Below are 15,596 nucleotides of genomic sequence, written 5' to 3'. Positions count from 1 at the left end.
ATTATGGATTTAAAATTGTATATACAGGTAAGAATGAAGTATATACAGGTTCTTACATTAATTGAACTCATATAAATATTTATCTACAGCATAAGTTTAAATGACATAACCGCACAAAATAAATACTAACACTTCATAGCCATACATACAAGTTATAATAATAATAATAATAATAATAATAATAATAATAATAATAATAACAATAATTGTACCAGGTGGTACACCTCCACGCCGCTAATTCAAACTTTGCGCCAGTTGAAACTCCTCTCCTGGAGGAAGCCTGAACTTTATCTACAGTGTTAATTCTCAAGTTTCTCAGAAGATGTCCCTACTTGTAAATTTTGAAGTTTCTGAACTGGGTCGTTTTCGATGTATTTTTGTTTGGCCTGTAGTAAGAAGTGTGGACATTCTCTTCTAGATGGCACTACTGAAGGACTACAATTATGCACCCTAGTGCGAAGTGAAAGAACTGTGTTTTTGGAGAAATTTTGGGTTCATAAGGTTGTTCTTTGTTAAATTTCTTTCAGTCATTGTTTCAGTTGGCAATATTAACCCTTTCTTTCCGCCAGTTTTGAATTTAACCAATAAGGAATTTCTGTAATTAATTTTCCACCAATAAGGTGTTCCTTCTTCGTCTAGTGTAGTAGTTTTTGCCATTATCCAATAAAAGGCTTGTGGGCGGGTGTTCTCATTCCTGAAACGCCTCGAACTTTCCACGAGGGTATATAAACTGCTGATTTTCGGGTCTCCGGGCCACTTCAGTAACATCTATCATTGTGTAAAGTATGTAGCAGGGGGCGAGAAGCGCCTCTTTCTTCGGGCAGCAGTTCAACCACCAGGTAATGGCCTTTTAATAACTTCTTTTCTTGCTAGCTCAGCAGTTTAACGCTCGGGGCAGGTCCGAAGCCTTTTACCATGTAACTTTCCTTTAAAATGTAAAGACACTTGGTATCTATTCTATCTTTTTAAACTACAAATTGGGATAGAGAGTGCCTTAACCCTCTCGAGCTCCCACTCATATTGCTTTGAGGTGAACTTATTTTCACAACCGTTTCTTCCCTTCTAATGTAATGTAAATCGTTTTCTTATATAAGTCACCTCTTTAGTATGGGATTAGCCCTTGCATTAGCGGCCTAGTGCCAAGTAGGTTTTAGTAAAGTACATTAGGAGGGCAGTTTCGCCTCCTCTAAAGTTGGTATTTTGGAGGCCACGTAATTGTCCTGTTTCTTCACTGAATAGGCCTCAGTTGGTTGGGTATATTTACCCCTGTGTTATTTGTGTTTGGAGGTCAACTTGAAAGTGGAGTTTGGTGTGGCCTTTGATAGGCTTGAACTTAAGAGCGGGTCGCTCTTTCTTAAAATTTGTTTCTGCGTGCCTCGAGGAGGCTTTACTGTGTAATTGGGAGCAAGAGCTCCTGGGCATGATTGGGGTCTTCTGCCCCTTTGTTGAATCTTGTATATAGTAAAGTTGGGCTCATTGCTCAAGAATTATGTGTCTGGCTCTCGGAGCCCAAATCCTGTAACACTGTAATTGTACATTCTCGATTGGTTGCTTTGCTACTCTGTACCTGCCACTCTTGTTATTTCTTGATTTTGCAAACAAAATATAACCTTGTTAAATTAACTTTAATTTCGTATTTTGAGACCTGTTCACCCCAGCACCTTCTTTCACCTCTGCACATCCACAATACTCCGTAACAATAATAATAATAATAATAATAATAATAATAATAATATCGTAAAATAATCATAATAATTTGAGCTCGATATTTGCATTAGTTACTCATGGGTGAGAGAATGTTGTTTTCAACTTATATGTCTGGTTATCGCACTTGCGTCAAGCCAAGCGAGCCATTCATTTTTAAATGGGACTGTTGCCAGATTACTACCGCCTATGAAATCTCACCATCTCAGAAGGGTAGTGGGAGCAGCGGACGGGGTAACCTATTCCATCCAAGGACAGTCTAACCTAACCACTAAATGCATGGACCTGCCTATTGTAATTAATGTTGCAGTGATTCAGAACCTGTGATCCTAGACTATGCAGCTCATAAAGTCTTTTTGGGTCGCCTGGCATGATGAAAATCTCCGGACTCGCAAGGATGCGGAATTCGACGTTGACCTGTGAGATATCCAGTTAACGCATCTTCAACCAAGTGAAGAAGACGAGCTGAGACGCGCCTTAAGGGACTTTCCGGAAATCATCACCAATAAAATAGGAAGGACTACCACTGTAATGCATACCATTGAATGCAGCATTTCCTCACCCACCAAGCAACGTCCACATCCAATCAATCCGGATAGGCGCAACTTCGTCATTTAGAAGATTCAAAGGATGGAAGGACAAGGTCTCATCGAACCCCCTACATCCTGTTGGGCTTCACCTATCGTCCTACCGAAAAAGAAGAATGGGGAGTATCGACTGTGTATGGACTTCCGCAGGTTGAACGAGAAGAACGTTAGTGACGCCTACCCCATGCTTGACCTGAAAGACTCACTGAAACAGGTAAGTGGGTCTAGGATTTTCAGAACGCTGGATCTCAACTGCGGATACTGGCAAGTGGAGGTCGAGGAAAGTTCTAGACCACTGACCGCCTTCATGACACTGAGAGGATTATACCAGTTTACAGTAATGACTTCTGGCCTGAAGAATGCTCCTGCAGCCTTCATGCGACTGATGGATAAGGTATTGTCATGATATGTTGGAGATATCTGCCAAGTGTATTTCGACGACATCTTAAATCACAGCAAGAATTTTCAGGAACACATTGTACACCTGAAGAAAGTTCTGGAACAACTGAAAAATCACGAACTAACTTGCCAACTGGAGAAGAGCCACTTCGCCCAGTCCCGCTTAGAATGTCTTGGCCATGTCCTAACATCTGAAGGATTAGAAAGGCAACCGGAGAAGAACCGAGCTATCGAGGAAGCTGAACGCCTGCGGACCAAGCGAGGAATTCGTCAGTTCCTTGGATTGTGTGGATGGTATAGCAACTTCGTGCCATACTTTGAAGAGAAGGCATTACCACTCACCGATCTGCCCCCCATAACAGCCTCCAATTCCCATGGACCAGCAAAGAAGAGGCAGCATTCCAAGACTTTAAGGCTCTTCCGGTTTAGCCCATCTCGACCCTCAACCGAAGATGTGTCTTCAGTCGGACGCAATGATTCCGGTCTGGGAGCAGTGTTATTCCAGGAGAGGAGTGACGGCGTAAGGGACATCAACGAGTATGCCAGTAGAAAGCTATCTACCACCGAACAACGCTACTGCACTGCTGAGACGGAAGCCTTAGCCGTGGTGTGAGCCATGGGCAAATTCAGAGGCTATTGGGGGGGGGGGAAGGAACTTCCAGCTCCCCACCGATCACGCAGCTCTCAAATGGTTGAACTCGGTCTCTGGCTCAAAATATAAACTGATGCGATGGGCTCTGTTAATCGCAGAATTTGACTTTATTGTGTGTCGCGTCCCAGGGTCAACGAAGATAGGACTAGACAGTTTATCTAGGCACTCGGCGATGGAACCTGCTGTTAGGAGCACCATTGTCGAAGGGGAGTTCCAGACAATCACCAGAGCGAACTCAATGAACCTGTCCTTATGATCATCAAGAAGGAACTTTATCTGGGAGTAACCAAGCAATGGCAAGAACAAGTCAAGTACTGTAGGATCATGACGCAGTGGATTAGGAGACAGAAGACCGATAGCCGACTCGTTCCAAGGGAATTCAAGGTGTACCACAAGAACATCTGGGTTGACGGATAACTCTTAATGTACAGGTTTTACCTGTCCGGCACGCCTGCAGTAGTGGTGACTCCTAGACAGCACACGATGGACATCCTTGAGAAGTTCCAATACACTACTGAAGCCGGACGTCCAGGAGGTGAAGAGACATATCCGTGTATCCGACGAAGATTTTTCTGGTTCAACATGCGGAAAGACATAAGACAGGATTTCTAGTGCACCAAGGCGAGCAACAGGAAGACGGATTCCAGTCAGCGAGTTAAACGGCTGATCTTAAGGACAGGTTCATTGGGTTCGCTCTGGTTATTGTGTGAAAACTCCCTCTCGAAAATGGTGCTCCTAGCTTCAGGTTCCATCGCCGGGTGCCTAGATAAACTCTCTGCTCCTATGTTCGTCGGTCCTGGGACGTTATACACATCAACGTCAAATTTTGGGATTAACAGAGCTAACCGCATCAGTTTAGATTTTGAGCTAGAGACCGAGTTCAGCCATTTGAAAGCTGCATAATCGGTGTAGAGCTGTAACTTCCCTCCAAGTAGCCTCTGAATTTGTCCATGAACCACACCACGGCTAAGGCATCCTTCTCGGCAGTGCAGGGGCTCTGTTCGGTGAGAGAAAGCTCTCTGCTGGCATACTCGTTGATGTCCATTCGCCGTCACTCCTCTCCTGGAATAACACTGCTCTTAAGCAGGAGTCGCCGGCGTCCGTCTGCAAACACATCTTACCTTCAGGGTCGGGTTGGGCTAGACCGAGAGCGTTGCATATCGCACCTTTAATGTCTTGGAATGCTGCCTCTTCCTTTCTGGTCCATCGGAACGGGCGGTTGTTGTGGAGTAGGTCGGTGAGTGGTATTGCTTTGTCTTCAAAGTGTGGCGCGAAACTGCTATACCATCCACACAAGCCAAGGAACTGACGTACTTATCGCTTGGTCCGCAGGCGTTCAGCTTCCCCGATAGCTCGATTCTTCTCCGGTTGCCTTTCTATGCCTTCAGATGTTAGGACATGCCCAAGATATTCTACCCGGGACTGGGCTAAGCGGCACTTCTCCAGTTGGCAAGTCAGTCCATGAATCTTCAGTCGACCCAGCACTTTTCTCATATGTCCAACGTGTTGAAAATTCTTGCTGTAAATCAGGATGTCGCTGAGATACACTTGGCAGAAATCTCCAACATATCCTGACAATACCTTACCCATCAATCGCATGAAGTTTGCAGGAGCATTCTTCAATCCAAAAGTCTTTACTGTAAACTTGTAGAATCCTCTCTGTGTGAAGAAGGTCGCCAGTGGTCTAGAACTTACCTCGACGTCCACTTGCCAGTATTCGGAGTTGAGATCCAGCATGCTGAACTTCCTAGACCCACTTACTTGTTTCATTGAGTTTTTTTGCTAGTTGCTTTACGTCGCACCGACACAGATAGGTCTTATGGCGACGATGAGACAGTGAAGGGCTAGGAGTGGGAAGGAAGCGGCCGCGGCCTTAATTAAGGTACAGCCCCAGCATTTGCCTGGTGTGAAAATGGGAAACCACGGAAAACCATTTTCAGGGCTGCCGACAGTGGGGTTCGAACCTACTATCTCTCGAATACTGGATACTGGCCGCACTTAAGCGACTGCAGCTGTCGAGTTCGGTCATTGAGTCTTTCAGGTCAGGCATGGGGTTGGCGTCACTAACGGTCTTCTCGTTCAACCTGCGAAAGTCCACACACAGTCGATACTCCCCATTGTTCTTTTTTGGTAGGACGATAGGTGAAGTCCATCAGGGCGTGGAGGGTCCGACGAAACCTTGTCCTTCCATCTTTTGAATCTTCTGAATGACGAAGTTGCGCTTATCCGGGTTGATTGGATATGGGCTTTGCTTGATGGGTGAGGAGGTGCTGCATTCAGTGGTTGTGCATTACAATGGTAGTTCGCCCTATTTTATTGGTGAATACTTCCGGGAAGGCTCGTCTCAGCTCCTCTTATTCACTTGGTTGAAGATGTGTTAACAGGATATCTCCTAGGTCTACGTCGACCTCCACATCCTTGCGAATACGGAGATTTCCATCGTGCCAGGCGACCCTCAGACGTCTGCCTTTTCCCAAAAAGACTTCATGAGCTGCATAGTCTAGGATCAACTTGTATTCTACCAGAACGTCATGACCTAATATGATGTCAGGTACTAGGTTCTGAATCACTGCAATGTCAATTACAATAGGCAGGTCCATGCATTGAGCGGTTAGGTTAGTCTGTCCTTGGATGGAATAGGTTACCCCGTACGCTGCTCCCACTACCCTTCCGAGATGGTGAGACTTCATATGCGGTAGTGATCTGGCAACAATCCCATTGACAAACGAGTGACTTGCTTTGCTGTCAAGTATGTCTGTTCTACGCACAATCTGACCAATCCCTCTCCTGCTTGTCCAAGGCTGCTTCTCTGTCAGGTCTTGAGGCATCTTCCTCTTCCCTGTCCCATCCCGCTTAATCCAGAATGGACCGGACCTAACTTCTCCGACATCAAGGTTGGGCCCTTGTTCTTAAGGTCTCCAGTTCTTCACCACTGGTAGCATTTCCTAACCGAGCTGGTCTCTTCCGCATCTTTGGTCTTGTGTTCCTCTTTCAGATGGGTGATTATTCTATGTAGATCATCGAAGGATCTCGGTGGTGATACATTCATTAGGGCTCGAATCTTATCGTGGAGTAGCACTGTGATATCTGGGAAGATCTCTTTCTCGCTTCCTGCCGGCTGCAGCCGCTTGAAGAGCTTGTACTTCTGGAGGACGAACGCGCTAGCTCTTCTGCCGGTGGGTTGTGCCTCACTCGGTAGTTTTATTTTCACATAGCTCTTCACCCCTTGGAATTAAACCTAGCAAGGAATTCCCTCATGAAGTCCGCCCAGTTAAAATTTAAGCTCCTCAATGTTTCCACCAAGTAGCGGCTTGCCGCTTTAACCGCGGTGTGATGAGTTGAACGATGATATCCTCCTGTAGACCGACCGACCGATCCACCGACGAAGCTAGTCAGGATCTCTTCCATTCGCCCATAGATTTCCGGAAGGCTCCTATAACTCCATCGGGTGTATGTGTCCTGCATTGCCCCTTAGGTTTGAGGGGGTTACAGGCGTGGCGATAGTTCTTCTTTGAATTTCTCTATCTTCTACCGCGTGAAGGATGCGTTCTGTTATGTTATGCACATCTCCCTCGTTGGTCGAAATCCGGTTTTCTAACCTTCCTTCAACACCAGAAATACGGCTCCCAAGATTTCCCACCATGGCAGAGATACGGCTTTCAAAATTTACCTCGACGGTAGAAATTCACCCCCAACATGTTGTTTTATGTTGGAAATCTGGATTTCCACCTCCTCCTTGAGGTTCGAGATGTCCCCTTCCAGCTGGCTTACCCTGGTATCAATCTGCTCAACCTGTCCCAGTTTCGGCCTGATGTCCGATATATGCTGTGTTTAATGATTGGTGACGTCACTGATTTGGGATGAAATTTTATCACCTAGGGTGGAAATTTTCGATTCTAGACATTGTTCTATTTTGTAAACCTGCGTGTATACTTCTGGGATGTTGACGCCTCAAATTTGGTGTGAAAGTTTGTCATTCTTTTTTGGTAGGGTGGAATTAACTCGTGAATCAACGTCTTGAGATTTTGTCATTGTGTGCCTGTATCGTGGAAACATTACCTCGCCGTCTGATGATGACTCTGGATCTTCGTCCACCTCGATGAAAAACGTTTCGGGATCTTTTCCTTTTTCGATGAGATCGTCTCGTAACCGCGCCTTCAGTGATTTCTCCTTGCCGTTCGTCGGAACATTTCTCTTTGCGAGTTCGTATTTGAGTTCTTGTACGGACATATTTTCTGGTATCACTTGCATTTTGTTATATTTCGTACTTACACTCCTATTCACTCGTCACGGTCGCCAATGACGCATTCACAAAGACGCACACAAAATGCTGTTAGTTGTGTACCCTAATTTATTTACTTACTTATTTTCATATTATACACGCATAACCTAATCAACTGCCATCATAAACAAAACACTACTACGGAGAATAAGACGAATGCCACTGCCATCTTGAAAAACATTTGACTGTTACAGTAACATGTCGTCAGAATCACACCACGAGCTCACAAAAACAGCTTCAACTAACCAACTCCTCTCTACCATCAAGACTGCCTCTAATGTATGTTGCCTGGCCAGGCATCTAGAAGGATATTAAACAACACATCTGCTGATACCTTCTACAGTGCGCAATATCATAGTTACAATGCAAGGAAGGTTCTACAGTGTTTTCATCGTACATAGCGTTTTCCAGGATATGTTGCACAATGTTACTTTGGATTAAACATCATATATACAGGTAATAATAATTAAATACTATTAATTATGCGTCTTTACATTGAATAAACTCATATTAATACATATACAGCAGATGTTTCCTGTCATAACCTCACAAATAATACGATCTTCTGTACATAACTACGTTAATAATAATAATAATAATAATAATAATAATAATAAAATAATAAATGGATGACTGAGCTCTACAGCTGCAGTCGCTTAACTGCGGTCAGTATCCAATAATCGGGAGACAGTGGGTTCGAGCCCCACTGTCGGCAGCCCTGAAGATGGTTTTCCGTGGTTTCCCATTTTCACACCAGGCAAATGCCGGGGCTGTCCCTTCATTAAGGCTACGGCCGCTTCCTTCAACTTCCTAGGCCTTTCCTATCCCATCGTCGCCATAAAACATATCTGTGTCGGTGCGACGTAAAGCAAGTAGCAAAAAAAATGGATGTGAACACTTCATAGCCATACCTCAAAAGGCATAATAATAATAATAATAATAATAATAATAATAATAATAATAATAATAATAATAATAATAATAATAACTCGAGCTCGATATTGGCATTCTTTACCTATGGGTTATTGTTTTCAAGTTATATCAGTCTATTACACTTGCGTTAAGTTTACTAGTTATGTTTCTTTGTGCCATATAAGTATTCTGTGATAATGCTACGGTCTATTGCATTACATTTCCTGAGCGTCACATCTTTTGAATCCAGATGTTATGAATATCACAAGGTAACCTCAAAATCTTATGATCTGCTAGTTCCTTGGCTGTTAAGTTAGAGAATTCGAAGAGCGTGATCAAAGTAATTCAGCAGCAAGGTCTCCAAGATAGAGGCAGACAAGGTGGCAGTTAAGTTAGTAGGCCTGAAGGAAAACCTGCTGATAATGATAAGAAAGAAGATAAAAATACAGCTGGAACTAAAGTTCAGGTTGTCTCACGCTGAAAGAGACTCTCAATTCTCATTGGAAATCACCACCGATGGATGAGATCTGAACTTCATTAAAAGAAATTAAGCCAGGGAAAGCAGCTGGGCTAGATGGAATACATCCAGAATTTCTGATGTATTTTGGCCCACGTACTATTAAATAGCTTGCCATATTTTACAGCAACATCTTACCACTCACACTGAGAGAGAATTTCAAGAGTGGATGAAGACCGATTTTGTGTTTGTGGACCTAACATCAGTATATGACGCTGTTTGGCGTAAGGAAATTATTCTTAAATTCCTAAAAATAATTCCTTGAATGTCCCTCACCACACTACCTAACAACATGCTATCCAAAATAATTTTTGAAGTGCATCTAAATATGAATACAAGTAAGTCTTATAGACTAAACGATAGATTGCCTCAGGGCTCGCTCCTTGCCCCGTTGCTCTTCAACTTATACATAGCAGAGCTTCCTTCCACAAATGCTAGAAAGTTTATATATGCCGACGACCTTGCTATAACTGTTCAGGCCAATGATTTTAGAACAGCTGAAGTTACCTTTATAAATGTTCTCCTCAAACTACTACTTCACTACTTGGCGATTGAAACCAAACATATCTAAAACTGAGGTCACCTGCTTTCACTTGAACAATAAGCAAGCAACTTACACCCCTCAAGTACAATTCAGTGGGCAGCTACTGAAGTTGAATACTCTTCCAAAATATCTAGACATTGTATTGGATCAATCATTGACCTTTAGAAAACATCTCAACAGAACATCTGCAAAGATCAAAACCCATAACAAAATCCTACACAAACTCTCTGGAACAGGCTGGGGTACAACTGCATTTACATTAGGAGCAACAGCTCTTGCTTTAGTTTCCCATCAGCTGAATATTGCAGTCCAGTATGGCTTAATAGTGCTCACAAAAAGAAAATCAACACTCAGCTGAATGACGCAATGAGGACTATATCAGGGATAATCCAGTCTATACCTTTGGATGGCTACCAGTACTTTCTAACATTCCTCCCCCTTATCTTAGAAGATAAATGGCACTGAAATGCCATGAAAATTTTGTCCTGCCGATACATCGGGACTGCTCATATCAATGCCTCGGGTTAAATTCAAGGAAACCATCATGGGTACTAGGTGAGAGACTGATCCAAGAAGAATTTAACATGAATCAAACATGGCACAATATGTGGTTCTCTTCAAACCTAGACAAACTAGGCTTAATCCGGGATCCAGTTAACCGTCCTCCTGAATTCAACCTACCCAGAAAAATCTGGAGGCCATTAAATCGAATAAGAACCCAACATGGCAGTTGTCAATACTGGAAACATAAGTGGAATGTAACTGAGAACTCCTACTGTGACTGTGCCGACGTCCCCCAGACACTCCAGTGTATCGCCATGGATAGCCCATTCAGGAAGTTAAATGGAACAATGGAGGTCAACTATGAGGCCAGTAAATAATTTGTAAAATGGTTAAGCATGTTGGACATAACAACCCTGACACTACTAAATCATGTGATCTAAGTCTCACTCTGTATGTTTTAAGACTACTCAAATATATATATATAGTAGTAAATAATTTTTTATCATTTTATCATTTTATCATTCTGCCATACAAACTAATAATAAATAATTATAACCTCAAAATTACGACACACCGAGCTCGATAGCTGCAGTCGCTTAAGTGCGGGCAGTATTCGGTAGATAGTGGGTTCGAACCCCACTGTCGGCAGTCCTGAAGATAGATTTGCGTAGTTTCCCACTTTCACACCAGGCAAATGCTGCGGCTGTACCTTCATTAAGGCCACAGCTGCTTCCTTCCCTCTCCGAGCCGTTTCCTGTCCCATCGTCGCCATAAGACCTGTCTGTGACGGTGCGACATAAAGCAACGCGTAATAATAATAATAATAATAATAATAATAATAGTAAAATTACAGCCTGAAGAAATAAATGCTTTTTAACCTAAAGCAATTGTCATATAGAGCAATAACTCTTCAGGTTATGAACAAGCTATGCATAGAAAGTGCAGGACCAAGGAATAAGTAGTGTGCAGCAAACTGTTACTGACCATTAGAAAAACTGTAACAAAGAAACCTTCTTCTGATAAATTCATGTGGGACTGCACATACATTAATCTACGTTATAGTGTATTATGCCTTGCAGTGTTCAGAACACATGTTTTTGTGAATTAACTAAGCACCTTCACAGTGCAACTAGTACTGTGGCTTTGTTTAGTTCTGAACCTCCTGTCTTTAAATCATTAAAATCCAAGTCTACCCATCATCACCTTGGTCTCTCGTTGCTTCTTTTACTCTCTATGGATGAATCCATTATTCTCCGTGGTACATATCCTCATACATTCTTCAGTAGTGTTATCAGTAAAATGCCACCATCGAAGCCAGTTCATACACACAGTTTCGTCCACTGAGCTGTTCTAAATTACGCTCTACCTTTTCACTGCAGGTACCCTTCTGCTCATTGGTGTGCGGTGAACACATTCATTACCGAACTACAATTGTTTAAGAAAAGCATTTGCAGCCCTTCCTCTCTCTGTAAAGCCAACATTACTATTTTGTAAACTCACTCGATAACTAAGTGGAATATAACAAGCAAACCGATCAAATAAATAAATAAACGAAGAAGCGAACAAAACAAAACAAAACAAACAATATATTAAAGAACTTCCTTATTATAACTCACTGAAATAAAAACATTTTCTACCACACACTCGAACATATTTCCAAATTGGTATTCTCGGTAGTGACGGTACCATCATACTGTAATTTAACCTACAGCAGATTTTTAAAAATGTACTTAGTGTTTTACCCACTGGCGCTTCGTAATAGTACAATCATGGTTCTAACAGAAATATACGGAAACTAACTTCCTGTTTTTTAACTTAAAAGACCTGACCTAAACTGAATGAGCAAAATTTAGCAGGTAAACATCACCGAAGTTTTACAGTTTCACTCGCTTACTGACCGTAGGCACAGCAACAATAAATGAGGGAAAATATTCCTCACTGCATATACCACTGTTATATTCACGAAGAATGCCACAGAACTGGCGAAAACTTCACCTATAATCCAAGAGGAACGCCACAAAAATTCACAATATACCACCATTACAGGCAAACCCACATGTACAGAGCAACCAAACAAAAATTTATTATATTTGGCGCTTGGTGCCGTGTTCATGCTGGTCAACCTAAATATTTTTTGCGTGCATCGCGAAGCATAATCTAGTCATGGCATCAATGAATCGCTACCAAAACTTCATACATGCCGAAATCCAAAAATAAAATAAATACTTTTATTACAATTGTTAGAACCTCCGTGGCTCAGGCGGCAGCGCGTCGGACTCTCACCGCTGGATACCGTGGTTCATATCCCCGTCACACTATGTGAGATTTGTGTTGGACAAAGCGGAGGCGGACAGGTTTTTCTCCGGGTTCTCTGGTTTTCCCTCTCATCTTTCATTCCAACAACACTCTCCATTAACATTTCATTTGATCTGTCATCCATTAATCATTGCCCCAGAGTGCGACAGGCTTCGGCAGCCGGCGCATTTCCTATACTCACCATTAGATGCGGGCTTCATTCATTCCATTCCTGATCCGGTCGAATGACTGGAAACATGCTGTGAATTTTCATTTCATTACAATTGTTTTCATAAAATGGCTATTTTATTAGCAAGACGATCTGCAAGTGGCTATAGTGTTTTTTCTTGTAGCCCTTGGTGTGTGGTGCTGAACACTTCGAGTGTTAAGTATAACAAGTACCCAAGCTAGCTGCTCTGTCGCCGTAATATGCTGTTAATCTCGAGCGACGCCAACAGCTATCACCCCGCTACCCCCAAGAGAAGGAGGTTTAAAGCTCATGCCTCAACCGAGTGACTTGAATTTCGCTGGGGTAGCTCTCTTTTGTGCTGGTAAAGAAACGCAGCTAGCTGGAAAGACCTGGACTGCAGTAAAGCGAACGGGTTATCAAGACAGCTGTACGTGCGTTGACTTAGCTGTTTCCGTTTTTAGCTTGATAATGAAACATTCTGATTAATAATAAGAAAATGTAAATGCAAAATTATTTACCCCAGCAGCACTGGGGTAGCTGGGATTCAGAGCACGCCACTACTTCTGCTATTGTGTCCAGGTGTTTAGTACCAGCATTCATTCTTGCTACTTGCAAGCTTGTTACTTTTAAATTACGTGTAAGATATCCTGAGTCCATTCAGCTTTCACTCCTATACGGTAGTGTCTGTCTAAGTATAGACCGATTTAAAGATAATTCGTCTGAGAGCTCCCTTCTTTCTTGCAGAATATCAGACCAGTGTTATAGATGAAACATTCTTGGAAAACTAGTATGAATTTAATTGTGTTTTGTATTCCTCGTGACTCTAGTTTAGAAAAAAGGAGCAGTTAGAGAGAATCTTGAACATTTTATAAAATTACTTCATGATCATTTTCTTTCATTCTGGCAGGAAAAAGATGAAACATCTACAACTCTACATATATGCAAAGAAACAGTTGGATGATGCTACATTAAAAAATGTGAGTAAGGAGTTCCTAGATCTCTTCCCTGTGGTGGAGTGAATTCTGTGATGGTAACCTGAAGATATTATTATTTTGGTATAATTGTATTTATTTATTTATTTATTTATTTAAGTCTGTACATTTAGTTTTGGCTTACTTTGAGACTGCCTTGGAAGATGTGTTTCTTCCTCTGACTACAATATTTCTTAGACTGGGATTTGCAGTCAGACCAGAATTCAAAATTGTAGATTTTCACCTGTTTCATATTGTATATCCATTTTTACTAGAAGCTAATGCAGAAGACAAGTTATATTTCATTTGTCTACACAGAAAATCTTCTAATATTTACCAGGAGGAGGATGAAAATATTTTAATTCTCTCAACAAACTTACATTTACTACTTACGGCATTTTGTGTACTTAATTGGGGATATGTATATTGTCATATCAGTAAAATAATATCCTATTATTTCCACTCCTCCTTTGGACACCGTACATTCTTATAATGTAGAAACTGTTTTAAATCCATTATGATTAATGCCAAAATTTTAAAATACTTAAAGTATTTATGGGGTCCAATAATTGGGCTGATAATTTTTGTTTAGAACAGCATTACCAGAGTATTCTCTACTCAGTTAAGAAACCTATTTTAAGACAGCAATATTCAACTGATTCCAGATCTTAAAAATGTAAGTTTTTTGACATTTCTGGAAAATGAAGATTAATTCTACAAATATAATGAGAAGAAAGTAAAGATAATAAAAGTCAGTAGGTATATTTGATAATTACTTGGTTTGGCTACTATGGCTACCATCAGACCAAATCCCTTTGGGTAGCAATTATGTTCCTATACTTACCAGTAACTTTGCTCTGGTCATTGGTTTAAGAGGGAGGTACCGGTATCTTTTGCTAGCTTAAATTTAGTAAAATTAAATTTGTTTAGCTCTGCAACTACAAACATTACTTAAAACAAACTTTTGCATGTTTAACATTCATGTTTTATTACCATTTATGAAATCATGTTCACATTTTTTCAAATGGCTAGTAATTACATGTAATTTTTTATCAAATTTAAATATTAATTTCTTTGCAGCTAAATGAGGTTTGCATTATTAATACTACAATTCACTGAATATTTACATGATTCTTTTTTCTGAAATTATTGAAGATATATATCAATAACATATTATAGAATCTCTTGAGATATTCCTTCATAAAATATTTGCTATTAAACTGTTAACTTTCATATCAGTTTCTCTGATATTTGCACACCAATTATTTTTGAAGTTAAATTACTTATGTCAAAGAAAATAACCTAGAGCATGTTGTTCACAAATAAAATATGCTACCATGTAATATTTCATGGAAATATCTTCAGTAGTTAATTATGGTGAAAAACCATGTAAAAGTTAGAGAAAATGAGTAACTAACATATGGCGGAGCATGACAGAGCAAGTGATATACATGGACATTCACAAGCATATGTATTTCTTTCTTTCTTTCTTTCTTTCTTTCTTTCTTTCTTTCTTTCTTTCTTTCTTTATTTATTTATTTATTTCCAATGTGTCTACACAGAGGTTGCCTCCAACTTGGGCCCTGTGTTGTTAGTAATGAACCAAACAAATATACAATTAAAATACACAAACATGCTGTGGTAAGTGAAGTAGACCATCCACGCAGCGACCACCGCCCGGTGTGGCCCGAAGTATTGTGCCCTCCGCGCGGTGTTCACTGCGTTTTGGAGTCTGGAGGTTACCAGGTATTCGGCGTTTGTCAGTAATCGTGAGGCTGCTCATGATATTTGGAAGATTTACAAGCATATGTTTTGAAGTGACAAAGCATGGGATTTTTCTTTGGGTAAGCTGAACAGAACAAAGTTTTCATGAAATAATAGTAAATAATAATACAGAATATTGAAAATACTGTGCAAACCAGTGATTTCTTAATAGTATATTCGGCCTGTCATAATTATTGTGTACCTGAATTCTCTGTCCCCATGTTGAAGAGTTAAATGGTCCGGAAATTGCCGATTCAGTTCTTAAATCTCTTCAA

At 41.1% G+C, this 15,596-nt stretch overlaps 1 protein-coding gene across 4 annotated transcripts in view; it reads left to right on the top strand.

Moving 5' to 3' along the window:
* The window catches only part of fal (falten), a 641,611-nt gene extending 627,938 nt beyond the window's left edge, over positions 1-13,673 (top strand). For all 4 annotated transcript variants that reach the window (XM_067141683.2, XM_067141684.2, XM_068226329.1 and 1 more), the window contains one exon: positions 13,494-13,673. In XM_067141683.2, the coding sequence (XP_066997784.2) occupies positions 13,494-13,605 (112 nt within the window). In that variant the 3' untranslated portion in view covers positions 13,606-13,673. The remainder of the gene's footprint in view (positions 1-13,493) is intronic.
* The last annotated feature ends 1,923 nt before the right edge of the window (positions 13,674-15,596 follow it).

The sequence above is a fragment of the Anabrus simplex genome, chromosome 2 (genome assembly GCF_040414725.1).
Source record: "Anabrus simplex isolate iqAnaSimp1 chromosome 2, ASM4041472v1, whole genome shotgun sequence".
In the NCBI taxonomy this organism is placed as follows: Eukaryota; Metazoa; Arthropoda; class Insecta; order Orthoptera; family Tettigoniidae; genus Anabrus; species Anabrus simplex.
Note: the sequence above shows the minus strand (reverse complement) of the source record. Positions and strands in the feature narration are given on the sequence as shown.